This window comes from Dipodomys merriami, unplaced genomic scaffold (genome assembly GCF_024711535.1).
Source record: "Dipodomys merriami isolate MVZ:Mamm:240054 unplaced genomic scaffold, mDipMer1.0.p SCAF_34, whole genome shotgun sequence".
Taxonomy (NCBI): Eukaryota; Metazoa; Chordata; class Mammalia; order Rodentia; family Heteromyidae; genus Dipodomys; species Dipodomys merriami.
Window position 1 is genome coordinate 16908805 of NW_027204937.1, and position 16144 is coordinate 16924948.

The 16144-nt window shown below is 43.5% G+C and overlaps 2 protein-coding genes across 2 annotated transcripts; both read right to left on the reverse strand.

Moving 5' to 3' along the window:
* Nucleotides 1–703: 703 nt before the first annotated feature.
* On the reverse strand, nt 704–2821 carry LOC138803287 (ras-related protein Rab-31-like). Its single transcript, XM_069987108.1, has one exon. It carries the CDS (start codon nt 2395–2397, stop codon nt 1804–1806), a length of 594 nt encoding a protein of 197 aa, XP_069843209.1. The 5' UTR covers nt 2398–2821; the 3' UTR covers nt 704–1803.
* A 6265-nt stretch (nt 2822–9086) lies between these two features.
* LOC138803470 (exonuclease V-like) lies at nt 9087–15311 on the reverse strand. Its single transcript, XM_069987544.1, is given in 4 exon segments — nt 9087–10319; nt 10322–10978; nt 14593–14766; nt 15234–15311. Coding segments are annotated over 2 exon segments (1116 nt in total). The 5' UTR covers nt 10950–10978; nt 14593–14766; nt 15234–15311; the 3' UTR covers nt 9087–9831.
* Between the last annotated feature and the right edge of the window lie 833 nt (nt 15312–16144).

Here is a 16144-nt window from a genome sequence, read left to right on the forward strand (position 1 = left end):
GAAGAGCTCAGGGACAGCTACCAGGCCCAGAGTTCAAGCCCCATGACCAACAAAAAACAACCCCCCCCCAAAAAAAAACCCATCCCTCACAACAAAGGGCTAGATTTGTAGCTTAGCTGTAGATTGCCTGCTTTAAAAACAAAACAAACAAAAACAAAACAGGGGGCTGGAAAGGTGGCTCAGTGATAAAAGTGCTTGCCTCACATGCATGCATGAGGCCCTTGGTTCGATTCCTCAGCACCACATAAACAGAAAAAGCCGGAAGTGTTGCTGTGGCTCAAGTGGTAGAGTGCTAGCCTTGAGCTGAAGAGCTGAGGGACAGTGCCCAGGCCCAAAGTTCAAGCCCCACAACCAACAATAATAACAACAACAACAACAACAAAAAACAGAAACAGAATCCTCTGCCGGTACAAGCCCTCTTAAGAAATCAAGTGCTAGCTGGGCGCTGGTGGCTCACACCTGTAATCCTAGCTACTCAGGAGGCTGAGATCTGAGGATCACGGTTCAAAGCCAGCCCGGGCAGGAGAGACCGTGAAACTCCTATCTCCAATAAACCACCAGAAAACCGGAAGTGGCGCTGTAGCTCAAGTGGTAGAGTGCTCGCCTTGAGCTGAAGAGCTGAGGGACAGCGTCCAGGCCGAGTTCAAGCCCCACAACCGACAAAAAAAAAAAAAAAAAAAATCAAGTGCTTGTTGATGCCAAATTTTTATGAACATTAGAGTAGTAACAGGATTCGAATTTTCAGTAGCAATAGTTCTTCCTTTTCCATGCTTTCTGTTTTAACTTCCTTTGGACCCAGATATCTTTAACTAACTGACCAGACAGGGTATCTGAAAAGGAAGGTTTCCACTGATCAGTTCATTGGGATCACCAGGTTGGATCTTATTTTTATCCTCCTCAAGCCTAGACTGATTATTCAGTCTTGGGCTAGAATTTTATGGTGGCAATACTTCCTCTGTCTGGCTTTACTGTGACTTCTGATAGCTATTCTTAGAAGTCTGCCCTACAATTTAGACTTCTCATTCGACAGTTAATTTTTGCCCTAGATAACATGATATATTCTCTTAGTAAAATAATACACTGTGGAGTAAATGCTTCTTACAGAGTGTAGAAATTTATTGGGAGTGATGAATGTTGAGTGGTCTCCTGAATTATATTCATACATTCAATTTATCACTGCTTACATGACTACTTAACTGACTCTATAAAACCAGGCCTCCCAACTCCCAAATTGTATGAAATATTTTACTCTAGTGTGGTCTGTTTAGCAAAATGTTCATCAAGTAAAAGATGACGATGATGTTTTCAAATGCATCTTTCTTCTCTCTTAGAGAAGCCAAGTCTCAACTTGAGTGATGATCCAGTTATACTTCTCCGATTTTCACTAGAAATGTAATACAAGCTTACTTCCAAAGCTAGCTTCAATACTGTTTGGCAAAAACTGGTCGGGTAATTAAGGCAATGGGTCGTGGAGATGTTATTAAAATCTGGCTAGGTGACACCAGAAGTCAGCGTAAACAGTGCTTTAAGACTTGTGTTCTAATCTAAAAGTTTTCTAATGTTTTCAGCAAAAAGGGCAACTATACCTATTACTCACTAGGTAATTTTATGGACAAAAAGGCCATATTTTGGTGATATGGTGTTTTTTTTCCAGAGATTTCTAAAGTATTTTTCAATTGATATTTCCTGCTCTGCTCCCAGCAGGTCTTCCAAGAGTGTGGTAGACGCCGGCCTCCGATGGCAGGTCCCTGTAGGGGCTAAGGCTCTGGCTTCTTAAGAGTTTCCTGTGCTATGGCCCCCCAGTCAACAGCACCGCCGCTTCTGGCCTATTGATGCATTCGGGCTCCCAAGCCTGATCACTTCATCCCTTCCTTTTTCTTGGGTATTTAAGGGTGGGATCTTGCGGCTGATTCCTTGAAAGAGCTCTTTGATATTAACAGCATCCTTAGCACTCGTTTCAACCATTATGGCACCAATGGATTCCGCATATTCTTCAGACTCCTTCAGAGGCACCTGCCTAATATCCGAGAGGTCACATTTGTTTCCAGCAATAGCCATTACAATGTTTTCTGGGCCATGTTCTTTCAGTTCTTTAACCCATTTCTTCAAGGTATGAAATGAATCCAGTTTGGTAATATCATACACTAGGACAGCCGCGGAGGATCCTCGATAATACAAGGGAGCCAGGGAATGAAACCGCTCCTGACCCGCCGTGTCCCAGATGAGGAACTTGTGAAGCTCGTTTCCATAAGGCACGGTTTTGGTCATAAAAGATGCCCCGATGGTGGGATGGACGTTGGGCTCAAAGTTATCCTCGGTAAATCGACGCGCGATGCTTGACTTCCCGACCCCCGTGTCCCCGAGAAGACACACTTTGAACTCTCGGATTGTCAACATGTGCCGGGGCGGGCCGGCGGGTGGACCGGATGCGGACTTCCTGGGCGTGGCCAGCGGCACCCAGTCACGTGCTGCCCGTTGGCTCCTCCCAGTGCTGCCCCCACCCTGCCACTGTCAAGGTGTTGGTCTCCTGCAGGCTTTCCTTGAGAAGGATTGCATGAGTGTTCCTAAGGCATTTTAGTCTGTAGTTTTCTTTTTTGTAATGTCTTGGTCTGGCGTTGATATCAGGTTAATGCCGGCCTCATAGAATGTTCTTTTTTTTTTTTTTTTTGTCGGTCGTGGGCCTGAACTCTGGGCCTGGGCGCTGTCCCTCAGCTCTTCAGCTCAAGGCTAGCGCTCTACCACTTGAGCCACAGCGCCACTTCCGGCTTTTTTCTTTTTGCTTATGTGGTGCTGAGGAATCGAACCCAGGGCCTCATGCATGCAAGGCAAGCGCTCTACCACTGAGCCACCTTCCCAGCCCCTGTTCCTTCCCTTTCTTGCTTGGAGTTCTCAAGCATAAATATAAAATGTTTTGGGAGGGCAGCATCCTAAGAAGCTGGCTGAAACAGCCCCTCAGGATCTTGGACGTAGAACTTTACGACTTTTAGTTCATCATGTCATTAACCCCAGGGTATGAATCCCAAGGCATGTTCCTTTCCAGAATGACACACATGCAAGCCTCCATCACCCTGAGAAGCTGACCTGAGACTTGAGGGTCAGCTTACCCAGAATGGCAAGCTTCTGTCAACCTTGGCTGACTATCTGTAATAAATCCATCTGATGGTGCAGCTTGTTTGGTATGCAAGTGCATTCTCACAAAATAAATGCAAAGCCAGTATACAACTAAGAGATATTTTGTCTACAGATGCATTCTGTCCTCCTAGTCTTCTGTGATTTACTCTTGGTTTCTAGGAATTTGTTCATTTCATGAAGGTCAATCACTTTTTTTGTCATACACTTTTTCTCTTACAATCCTTTATATTTCAGTGCAACTGGTAGTCATATACCTATTTGATTTCTGGCGTTAGTAATTTGAGTCTTCTTTATTACCTTTCTTATTGTTTATTATTCTATTATCCTTACTCTAATTTTATTTCCTTCCTTCTAAAAGATTTTAGGTTTTTTTTTTTTCTTTTCCTACTCCCTTAAGCTGAAAGGTTATTGATTCTGGATTTTTATTTTACAATGTAAGCTTTTTTTCCTTTTTTGCCAGTCCTGAGGCTTGAACTCAAGGTTTCTTTTGCTCAAGGTTAACACTCTACCACTTGAGCCACAGCCAGCCTTTTCTGTTTATATTGTACTGAGGAATCGAACCTAGGGCTTCATGCATGCAAGGCAAGCACTCTATCACTAAGCCACATTCCCAGCCTACAATGTAAGCATTTATAGCTGTGAATTCCCTCCCCCTCACCTTAGCAATGCTTTACAATAGTAAAGTTTCATAATATTCTGTCTTTTCATCCCATCTGTATTTTCTAATTTTCTTTGATATTTTTTTATCTTTGACTCATTAATGTGTTGGTTTCCACAAATTTGTGGATTTATGTTTTACTACCTTTACTGATTTCAAATCACTTACAGTTGTGGTTGAAGAAAATACTTGGTAAGCCAGGCACCGGTGGCTCACACCTGTAATCCTAGCTACTCAGGAGGCTGAGATCTGAGGATTGTGGTTCAAAGCCAGCCGGAGCAGGAAAGTCTGGGGAGAATCTTATCTCCAGTAAACCACCAGATAACCGGAAGTGGCGCTGTAGCTCAAGTGGTAGAGCACTAGCCCTGAGCTGAAGAGCTGAGGGACAGAACCTAGGCCCAGAATTCAAGCCCCACTACAGACAAAAAGAAAAAAAAAACATACTTGGTAAATAACTTTTTTTTTTTTTTTTGTCGGTCGTGGGGCTTGAACTCTCGGCCTGGGCGCTGTCCCTCAGCTCTTCAGCTCAAGGCGAGCGCTCTACCACTTGAGCTACAGCGCCACTTCCGGTTTCCTAGTGGTTTATTGGAGATAGGAGTCTCACGGTCTCTCCTGCCCGGGCTGGCTTTGAACCGCGATCCTCAGATCTCAGCCTCCTGAGTAGCTAGGATTACAGGCGTGAGCCACCAGCGCCCGGCTTTGGTAAATAACTTTTTATGTACTGAGACTTGCAATGGCCAATGGCTCACACTGGCAACTCAGGAGGCTGAGATCTGGATGTTTGTTTTTGTCAGTTTGTGGGGCCTGAACTTGGGGTCTGGGTGTTGTTCCTACACTCTTTTGCTTAAGGCTGGCACTCTACCACTTTGAGCCAAATGCCATTTCCAGGTTTTCTGGTAGTTAACTGGAAATAAGAGACTGACAGAGGGGCTGGAAAGGTGGCTCTGCAGTAGAGTGCTTGCCTAGCATGCATAAGGCCCTGGGTTCAATTCCTTAGCACCACATAAGCAGAAAAAGCTGGACGTGGTGCTATGGCTCAAGTGGTAGAGCCTAGCCTTGAGCTGAAGAGCTCAGGGACAGGGCCCAGGCCTAGAGCTCAAACCCCAAGACCAACAAATAAATAAATAAAAGAGTCTCACAGAGCTGCACCGTGGCTCAAGCCTGCAATCCTAGCTGTTCAGGAGGCTGAGATCTGAGGATCGTGGTTCCAAGCCAGCCCAGGCTCTAATCCCTGAGATCTTCAGATTTCAGCCTCTTGAGTAGCTAGAATTACAGGAGTGAGCCACCAATACTGGGCTGTACAAGATTTTTGGATGATAATATTTGAAGCCAGCCCCTCTGTATAGTATTTTCACAATAAAAAACTTAATTAAAAAAATATTTGGGGCTGGGAAGGTGGCTCAGTGGTAGAGTGCTTGCCTTGCATGCCTGAGGCCCTGGGTTCAATTCCTCAGCAACACATAAGCAAAAATAAAAAAAGCTGGAAGTGGCACTGTGGCTCAAGTTAGAGTGCTAGCCTTGAGCTGAAGAACTGAGGGACAGCTCCCAGGCCCAGAGTTCAGGCCCCACAACCGGACCCAAAAAAAATGAAGCCAGGCTGGATGGGCTCAAAAACTCTTGAGACTACTACATTTCCAAAATAACTAGCAAAAAGTGAGGCTAGAGGTGGAACTCGATTGGCAGAGCACCAAAAGCAAACTTCTATATCACCAAAAGAAAAAAAAATCAGTTGAGATTTAATATGTGGCCTAACATGTAGTCTGCCTTGGACAATGTGCTATTTGTGCTTAAGAGATATGGTATTCTGTTGTGGTGATTAGTGTTCTATATATCTGTTTGATCTAGTTGATACAGGTTTTGTTTTCCTTTTCCTATAAAACAAATAAAATGCTACAGAACCCAGAGCAAGTTCTTTTCTTAAAGACTGTTAATTTACACACAAAATCCAGCTAACTATAACCCCTACTTTAATCCCAAACTTAATAGAGCCTATAATAATACCAGTGAGCACTGGACTCTATCATCTGAAATGAACCCAAACCAGAAACTCTTGAATGCCAACTTGTTGAAGCTGAAAATTTTCACACCTGATCTCATGGAATGAGTTGCAATCAAAATATAGCTGTGCTTGCAATACTGTGTAAAATTACCTCCAGAAAATGTGAATAGGTGTATTTAAGACAGAAATGTATTTTACATTAGGACAACAGCTTGAGGTCCCATTCGCAAGATACTGTATTATATATGCAGTGCAAATACTCTGAAATTTGAGAACCAGATATCTGAAACAGTTCTGATATCAGCATTTTGGTTCAGAGTTGCTAAATGTGTATATAGTCCAACAATCTTAACAACAGTAAGAAAACTTTGTAGGACAATGGTTTAATAACCATTGCAATAGGACATACCTAGTCTGAAGTCTTTTTGGTAGTATTAGTTTGATTTCAGGGCCTCTCCCTTGGTAGATGGTGCTCTACAATTGGAGTCAAACCCTTTTTTGCTTTATCTCTCAGGGTCTCACTTTTGCCAGGGACATCCTGGCCCTCAATTTTTTTTTAAATTTATTTTTTGTAGGTCGTGGAGCCTGAACTCTGGGCCTGAGCACTGTCCCTCAGCTCTTTAGCTCAAGGCTAGTGCCATACCACTTGAACCATAGCACCACTTCCGGCTTTTTCTACTTATGTGGTGCTGAGGAATCAAACCCAGGGCCTCGTGCATACAAGGCAAACACTCTACCACTGAGCCACTTTTCCACCCCACTGGCTCACAATTTTACTGTGTACATTTCCCATGCATCTGTGATTTGCCCAGGTTTTTATTAGTTGAGAACGGGTTCTCATTTAATTTTTTCTCAGGTAAACTCTGAACCATGATTCTACCAATCTCTGACTCCTGAATAGCTAGGATGAGAGGCATAAGCCCCTGTGTCCAGTTGGAATCTGCTTTCAAGCAGTGGGACCTTAGGAAGGTTATTTAACTCTTCTAAGCCTCAGCTCCCTTAAATGTGGACAGATTTAATCATGCCTTATCACAGTGCCTGGCTCTCTGCAAATGGGAAAGTGCTTTCACAAGTTTCCCAATGTCCATAAAAATATCAGACAGGCCTCCAGAAGTAACCTATTTTATTTGCTACTGATGTCCAGATCTTTATTTTATTTATTGGTGCCACTACTGGGAGTTGAACTTTAAGGCTTCCGATTCTTAGCTTTTGTTCATGGCTGACACTTGATTCACACTTCTAGTTCCCATATGTTCAAACAGTATAGGAATAGCAAGATCATATTAACATTATTCATATTTTCTAGCTCTTAAACTTTCTATTAATAAAGAAATCCCAGCTCTGCCAACTGATTTTCTTCTATCCACCTACCTCTACAAATTATCTGAGTATCTCCATAAACAAGTGCTAACTCTATCATTTCCTATGGCCTGTTTGGTAATGTTTGTAGCTAAGGACTCCACTGTGTTCTGAGATGGCTTGAGATTTCTCTCCATCACCTTTACATTTTCTTTTTCTTTTTTTGTTAGTTGTAGGGCCTGAACTCTGGGCTTGGGCACTGTCTCTCAGCTCTTTAGCTCAAGGCTTGCACCCTACTACTTGAGCCACAGCACCACTTCCGGCTTTTTTCTGCTTATTTGGTGCTGAGGAATCCAACCCAGGGCCTCATAAATGCGAGGCAAGCATTCTATCACTGAGCCAACTTCCCAGCCCCTAGATTTTTTTTCTTTTCTTTTTATTTATTTATTTTGGTTGGGTCATAGGGCTTGAACTCTGGGCCTGGGCGCTGTCCCTTAACTCTTCAGCTCAAGGCAAGCACTCTACCACTTGAGCCACAGTGCCACTTCTGGTTTCCTGGTGGTTTATTGGAGATAAAGAGTCTCACGGTGGTTTATTGGAGATAAAGAATCTCACAGACTTTCCTGTCTGGGTTGGCTTTGAACCATTATCCTCTGATATCAGCCTCCTGAGTAGCTAGGATTACAGGTGTGAGCCACTGCGCCCTGCTAGATTTTCTTTAAAATGTTTTGCCATTAGTATTTTTTACTTTATAACAAAGGGTAATATGCTGTGTGTAGTATTTTGGGACCTCTTTCATCTAATGCATTGCTAAATTGATGCATATGTTGCATGCTACTGTAGTTCTTTTGTTTTGGCAGCTGTGCCACATATCAGCTATGCTAGCGGCCTGGGTAGTTTCTAGGTTTTTGCTACTGTCAAAGTGCAACTCTTGTTGTTCCTATCTTGTTGTACACATAAAAATTTTTCTTAAACTGGAGGCATGGCTCAAAAGGTACAGAGAGCACTTGTCTAGCAAATATGAGGCCCAAAACCCATACCACAAAAAGGCAAAAAACAAATTTTTTTTTTCTTGGCAGCATTGCTGGATTTCACAGTGTATGAAAGTCATTTCATCTATATCTTCCATATTTAATATTGCCATTTTGATTTTTCTTCCCCTTAACACTTCATTGAAAATACTTTGCTAATTACAACAAATCATGTTAAGTGAGGTAAGCAAAGATCAGAGAGACAAACAGCATTTGTTCTCTCTGATATGCAGAAGTTAGATCTAAAACACACGGGGATATGACAAATTACACAGGATTCTAGATATATACAGTAAGATCAAAGGAGGATAATCGTAGGAATCACCAAGGTACAATGCCTAAATATCTCTTCATATTTATATAAAATAATATACATACTAAAACTCCAAAGATATGGAAACAAAAACTTTTAAAAAAATTTATTCTTAGGCCAGGTGCCTGTGGCTCACACCTGTAATCCTAGCTACTCAGGAGGCTGACAAATGAGGATCGCGGTTCAAAGCCAGCCTGGGCAGAAAAGTCCGTGAGACTCTTATCTCCAATAAACCACTAGAAACCTGGAAGTGGTGCTGTGGCTCAAGTGGTAGAGTGCTCACCTTGAGCTGAAGAGTGCAGGGACAGCACACAGGCCTAGAGTTCAAGCCCCACAACTGACCAAAAAAAAAATTATTTTTTCTGATGATTCTGTATTATTTACCTTATATGAAATATATTCACATGCATGTCTGTGGGGGGTGGGGTAGGGCACAGAATCTGAGGAAAAAGGGTGAAAAGTGCAGCAGTAAAGCACACTAGACATGGATGAAGGTGAAACTATACAATTCGTGGGTGGAGACAAGAGGGAAGGGATGGGAGAGAATGAGGGAACAGATGACACTTACAAAAGGAAATGTACTCATTACCTGATACATAGAAATGTAACACCCCTGTTTATCACCTCTATAACAATTCTAAAAATAAATAAAAAGAAAAAAAGAAAATATTCTGCTTAAATTCTTGATTTGCTCCTGCTATCAACTCTATTCCAAAATATTTATGTATGAATTTAAGGGTTTGTGATAGGCTACAATTATATAGTGGGCATCATTGAAGGGCTGAGGTTATGAAAACAAAATAAAACAAAACTATTAGTTCAACTGTTCTAGATAGCATTACATTTTATTATGTAAAACATAGAAATATAGAAAGTACTTGAAAAACAAAGAATTTCACTGAGCAAAAGGAAGATTTATTAGAACTTGAAATTGTTTTCTTTTTTGCCGGTCATGGTACTTGAACTACGGCCTGGGCACTGTCCCTGAGCTTTTTTTTTTTTTGCTCAAGGCTAGTACTCTACCACTTGAACCACACCAAAATGCCACGTCTGGCCTTTTCCATTTATGTGGTACTTGAGGAATTGAACCTGGGGCTTTGTGCAGGCTAGCAAGGACTCTACCACCGAGCCACACTGAAATTTTTTTCTTAGGAAAACAATTGCTACAGGATACCTTTCTTCCAGACATGATGAGAATCTTAGAAATACATATCAAAGCTCGAGGGACAGTGTACCTCAAATCTCTCCTACTCATCCTTGAGCCTCAGTCCTAGATTTGAATATGATCAAAAGTTGCAGAAATATAAAAAAATTAATATCCTCAAAAGCAGGTCAGAGACTGGCCCACTACTCAGATACATTAGAAGATGACAGACATTGCTGAAAGCAGAACTTCAGTTCATTTGGCTTTTTTGTGTTGGGGCTCCAGTGCAGAGCTGAGCACTCCACCACTCTTCCTCCACTCACAAATGTTTTTATAGTTGCATGTCCGACATTTCCAAGCCTCTTCTACATCAACCCCTTGAGGCTCTCGGTGTCCCATCCAATAAGCCATATAGTGCTGAACCTTGCCTCTCACTTCTTTTTCATCAAAGGCTACAGTATCTGTACCCAGCACAGTGGCAGTTTCTTGATGAATATACTCAATCTTCAGGGTATCAATAACTGGGAGGTCAGATAGTGTGAGAGATAAGAAGACTAGCTCCAAGAGGTCACCCAAAGACTTCACAGAAAAGCCTCCCTGCTGGGCATGCCTCAGCACTGAAGGACCCAGTGGCTTGTCTGGACACAATTCAGTGTGCTGGATTAGGCTTGCTGGAGTCACTTTCCCTTGCACCATGGCATCAAAGATACATTTGTATAGACTGACTTGAAAACAGTCTTTTTCTGGGCTGCCAGAGGGAGCATAGGGCGCCTGCGTGTCTTGAGTTCTGTCAGTTCTAATTCTCCTTTGGCTGTATAGTGCAGCTCATCAATCACTCCAACAAGAAACATACCTTCCACTTCCCCAAACACTGGAAATTCTCTGATGCGCCCTTCTGACTGCAGGGTAGGAATCATTGATAGTATGTTCAGAAACTTAATTGCCCAAGCATCTTCTTTAGTGCTGACAGAGATAGTCACAAGATCATGAAGTTCTAGTTCTCTAGCCAGGTGGATGCTAGCACCAGTGTTCAAAACAGCTGCCTTCTCTGGTTTCAAATCACCAGGAAGCTCCTTCTCATATGCCATTTGCAATTCACACCAGCTCTGAGTAGTCAGGTCAGTGACATATAAATATTTTAGGTGAAATCTCTCCATGGGTGATAAGACATCCAATTCTCTTTTCCAGTTCTGTAAGCTTAGAGGCTTATCATCCTTCTCAGGGAGTTCAGAGGAAGAACCGGGCTTGCTAAGTGAAGCACATAATTTTTCATCATCTTCCAGGTCCAGAAACTCTAGGAACTCTGAGTCACTCAAGTCTGAGAACCCCGAGGCTTCTGCTGACACAGTTTCCTCTTCCCTAGCCTCCGCCATGGCACAGCTCTGGACTAAACAAGGAGGCCCTGCATAACATTTTAAAGAAATACATTTTTCCAATAAAAATACTTCCTCAAAGCACTTTCAAATTCCAGTGAGATAAATCACAACTTTTTTTTTTTTTGGGGGGGGGGGTCGATTGTGGAGCTTGGGCTCTGTCCCTAAGCTCTTCAGTTCAAGGCTACTGCACTACCACTTGAGTCACAGCACCACTTCCGGTTTTCTGGTGGTTAATTGGAGGTAAGAGTCTCACGGACTTTTCTGTCCAGGCTGCTTTTGAGCTGCAATCCTCAGATCTCAGCCTCCTGAGTAGCTAGGATTACAGGCGTGAGCCACCAGCACCTGGCAAAACTTTTTTTTTTGCCAGTGCTGGGGCTTGAACTTGAACTCAGCGCCTGGGCACTGTCCCTGAGCTTCTTTTTGCTCAAGGATAGCACTCTACCACTTGAGCCACAGCGCCACTTCTGGCTTTTTCTGTTTATGTGATACTGAGGAATCAACCCCAGAGCGTTATGCATGCTAGGCAAGCACTCTACCACTAAGACACATTCCCAGCCCCAACAACTCTTTTATCTGTAGTCTTAGGGATTGAACTCAGGGTCTTGTGAATACTAGACATGCATTCTACCAACAAACTATATCCCCAGCTCTTACAAACTACTTCTTTAAAGAAGCCAATTAGAAATATTTAAGAGTTACATACACTCAGACTTTACCAAAAGTGGTCCTTCTATTATCCATGCCTTACAAAAAAATAATTTTTTTCAGAGTTAGGGATAGAATTTAGGGCCTAGTACTTGCTAGGCAGGTGATTTAACACTGAGATATATCCCCAGTATGGCAGAAATCTTTTAAGTGGAGGAATAATTTTATTCCTAGATTTCTCAATAAAGTATTGTGTATAACTTTAAGTAAATCACCTTTGTTGGCCTCAATTCATTCAAAAAGAGAGATTTGAGGTTTGCCTTTTTTTTTTGTTTTTTGGTCAGTCATGGGGTTTGAACTCTGGGCCTGGATGCTGTCCCTTAGCTCTTCAGCTCAAGGCTGGTTTTCTGGTGGTTTATTGGATAAGAGTCTCACGGATTTTCCTGCTCAGCTGGCTTTGAACCACGATCCTCAGATCGCAGCTTCCTTAGTAGCTAGGATCACAGGCATGAGCCACCAGTGCCTGGCTATTTTATCATTCTTAATGACAGTAATTCTTGAGATATGTTAAGGGAAAGGCAGTGAGTAAAAGCTCCTGGTGGATTTAATTTACCCTTACTAACTTTATACATTATTCTCCTTATATTATCTGTCACTTACTCTAGGCCTGGGGTGCTGTCCCTCAGCTCTTCAGCTCAAGGTAAGCCCTCTACCACTTTAGCCACATTGCCATTTCCGGTTTTCTGGTGGTTAATTGGAGATAAGAGTCTCATGGACTTTCCTGCCCACACTGCTTTTAAACCACAATCCTCAAATCTCAGCCTCCTGAGTAGCTGGGATTACAGGTGTAAGACACCAGTGCCTGGCTCTACCACTAATTTTATTTTCTCTCTCAATGAGAAATTAAGCATGGTGGTATACACTTGTAATCCCAGCTATTGAAGAGATAAGAGACTGGTTTGTGAATTTTGAGGACAGCTAGACAAAAGGGCTGAAGGTATGGTTTAAATGGTAAAGTGCTTGTCTAACAGGCTTAAGGTCATAGTTTCAATCCCCAGTACCACCAGGTAAAGAGGAGAGGTAAAAAGAGAAATAACTATCTCTAAGCATGACTAAAACTCCAAAGTGTATTGCTCTGAGTAAAAGTAAACATGCATTATGCAGTTATTATATGCTACACTAAATTAAGTGATTTACATTTATAATTTGATTACCCTAACGAGGGATACATACTCTTTTTTTTTTTTTTCTTTTTTTGCTGGTCATGAGGCCTGAACTCTGGGCCTGAGCATTGTCCCTCAACTCTTCAACTCAAGGCTAGCACTCTACCACTTGAGCCACAGCGCCACTTCTGGCTTTTTCTGCTTATGTATTGCTGAGGAATTGAACCAGGGCCTCATGTGCTAAGCAAGCACTCTACCACTGAGCCACCTTCTCAGCCCCTACATACTCTTTTTTTTAAACTAGGAAATATTTCCAAAACATAGAAGTAGAAGCCAGAAAACAATGAGCACCACGTACATACCATGTATATGTGCAACTGTGTACTATTCTTGGATGACCTATTTTAAAGTGAATTATCGGCCCAAATAGGATTCGTCTACATGACTACAATACTATTTTCATACCCAACAGAAGAATTCCCTAACATTCCAGTCTATATTCAAACTTTCCACCCTGTCCTAGCATTTCTTTAGACTAAGAAGTGAAGGCTATATATTACATTTGTTTGTTGTTTTTTTCTCTCATGTCTTTAACTTTGGGTGTCAGAAAAATGATTTTACTGAGAATCTGAGCTGACAGAGGTAACTATGAGCCAAGTGCTTCCATTTTATTATTCAAATAAGAGATAAGTAAGCCAAATGTATCAGCTCTCATGTTGAAGAAGTATACCATGAAAATGTTATTCATTTTAGTCATGGTTGTACTCACCTAACTTTTAGTCCAAATGCCACTAGTGAAGGAATACATAAATGGCTTGCAAGGAACAAAAGCAATAAATATTAAAATTTTTTGCTCATATTCTATAAAACTATTGTTCTCTACACTACTTTAATTCTTTTTCTTTTTTTTTGGGGGGGGGTCCAGTTGTGGGGTCAGAACTCTGGGCCTGGGCACTGTCCCTCAGCATTTCAGCTCAAGGCTAGCACTCTACCACCTGAGCCACAACGCCACGTCTGGCTTTTTTTCTTTTTGTTTATGTGGTGCTGAGGAATCGAACCCAGGGCCTCATGCATGCAAGGCAAGCACTCTACCACTGAGCCACCTTCCCAGCCCTACACTACTTTAATTCTAATGAACTGAAGGCATATTTGCACAAACTGTAAATGAATTTTAAATAATATCCAATTATTCAGAATTTGCTAATACACGACTTGCTTTTGGAATAATCTTGGACATGTTTTAGCTTTCCTGAAGCTACTGACACATCTTTAAAATGTGATAGGCTTACACCTTTAATCTTAGCTATTCAGGAGGCTGAGATCTGAGGATTTGGGTTCAAAGCCAGCCAAGGGCAGCAAAGTCCAAGAAACTCTTAATTCCAATCAACCACCAAAAAGCTGGAAGTGCAGCAGAGTGCTAACCTTGCGAAAAAAAAAAAAAAGCTAAGGGACGGCGCCCAGGCCCTGAGTTCAGGCACTAGTACACACATATGCATGTTCAAGTATTCAAGTACACACATGTAGTAGTAGGGTACTCCTCCTAACCCTAGTCAGCTACCTAATAATTGAACGATAAAACATAGTAGACAATAACTATGGCTTTCCTCTCACTTCCCAAGGAAAGGGATGATATTCTATTTCCTCCGACAAATACGATTAAAGTTTAGGAGTGAGGAAGCTCCTACTCATCTGGATCTTAGCTTCTATCTCACCGGGAAGCGCAGAAAAATAAAAGGACAAAGTGAGAAAGAAACTCTGAAGATGATGTCTGCATGGATAAACTCAGATTAACCACTTGGAGTCTTGCTATGGTAGAATGGGGGCTTTTGGACCTTTCTTGCCTGACCATTCCTTCGCGTTCCGATGTTTCCTTCTCTCATATCCATAGTGCACAGGTGACCGTCCACCTCAGACCCTAGGTGACAATTGCCTCTGTCCTGGAGCCAGCACAACTCCTCCGTTTTCCTCACACGCTGGCTGCAGTTACTCGATGCAGTCCCTGTTCCCTGCAGGTGGAAGGATTAAGAACTAACGCTTCCAGGTCGGTTCCTTCCTCTAGCTCCAACCTCACACTCGATACTCTGGGAGAACATTTCAGGTCGGAGAGACTGGTTCTCCGATGGGTTCCCGCTCTGGCGGAACTGTCACTGCCTTGATTCAGGCTCAACATTCTGATTAGTTTGGAGGAGTTCGCTTTCCCCAGACCCCAACCACTGTGCGCCCGGAGCACCCACCACATGTACCAACGTCCGGGGACGGACCAAGACCCCAGCGCTGAGAAAGGCTAGTGGCCGATCGCCAGGTCTTCCAGGCGAAGGCCCAGCATCCACAGGAACCCGGCCTGCTAGGGGGGAGCGGGTGGGGCTGACCCCCACCCCAAGGAGGGAGCGGGAGGAAGGAGGACGCAGAGACACTCCTGGGCTCGGAAGCGCGGCCAGACCAGCCTCGCAGTCTGCTCGTAGCCTCCACTAACCTCCGCTCAGCCGAGGCCCGATTCTCTTTGTTCGGAGGAAGCCTCGGAAATGCACGGACTCTCTCCGACCGCGCACCCGGAAGCCGCCGGAAGCCCAATCCCAGAAGGCGCCGCGGCAGCGCGAGCACCACCTCCTCCCAGACGCCTTCGCGGGCGCCCCGTCCTCGCGGTGCTACGAGTAAGGCTCGGGTAGAGTTCTGGGAGCTGGCTTGGGAGCCCGCCGTGTGTGTGTGTGTGTGTGGGGGGGGGGGGGGGGGGTTCTGTTCTAGTGGGAACTCGCAACCTTTCCTGCGAGAAGCTCTGGACCGGCCTGTCACTCCCCGGCCCAGCGCGCTCGGCCGCGGCGCATGCGCAGTGTGCCCCACGCGTTTCGCCCTCTCCCCAGCTGAAGGAACAGCTGCGGGCTATTCAAAGATGCAGATTCTCCGCTTTATTTGTGTATTTCCCCCGCCGTTTACTTGCGTTATGGTTACAGTTTCAGATGTAAACGAAGGAAAGCATAATGCTTTTTCCGCAGACATGCCATCAGAGCAGAATTTGGGCAGTGGCAGGCCTTTCCCAAACACGAACTAACCCGGGCTCCAACGACACTCACTTCTTTGCTTTTCTTTACAGAAAACGGTTTACCACCAGGTGGCATTTCATAGCAATGGAGAGGAAAAAGATGGTCTTGTCAACGAAGGTTCTGTGACAATATAGAATATCCTTAGGGGAAAAGATGTAAAAGGAGAACCTGTCTTTCCATGACAAAACAAAAAAATCTATTTTTAAAGTTTTGCTTTGTTTTTTTGTCGGTCATGGGACCTGAACTCTGGGCCTGGGCGCTGTCCCTCAGCTCTTCAGCTCAAGGCTAGTGCTCTACCACTTGAGCCACAGTGCCACTTCGGGCTTTTTCTGCTTATGTGGTGCTG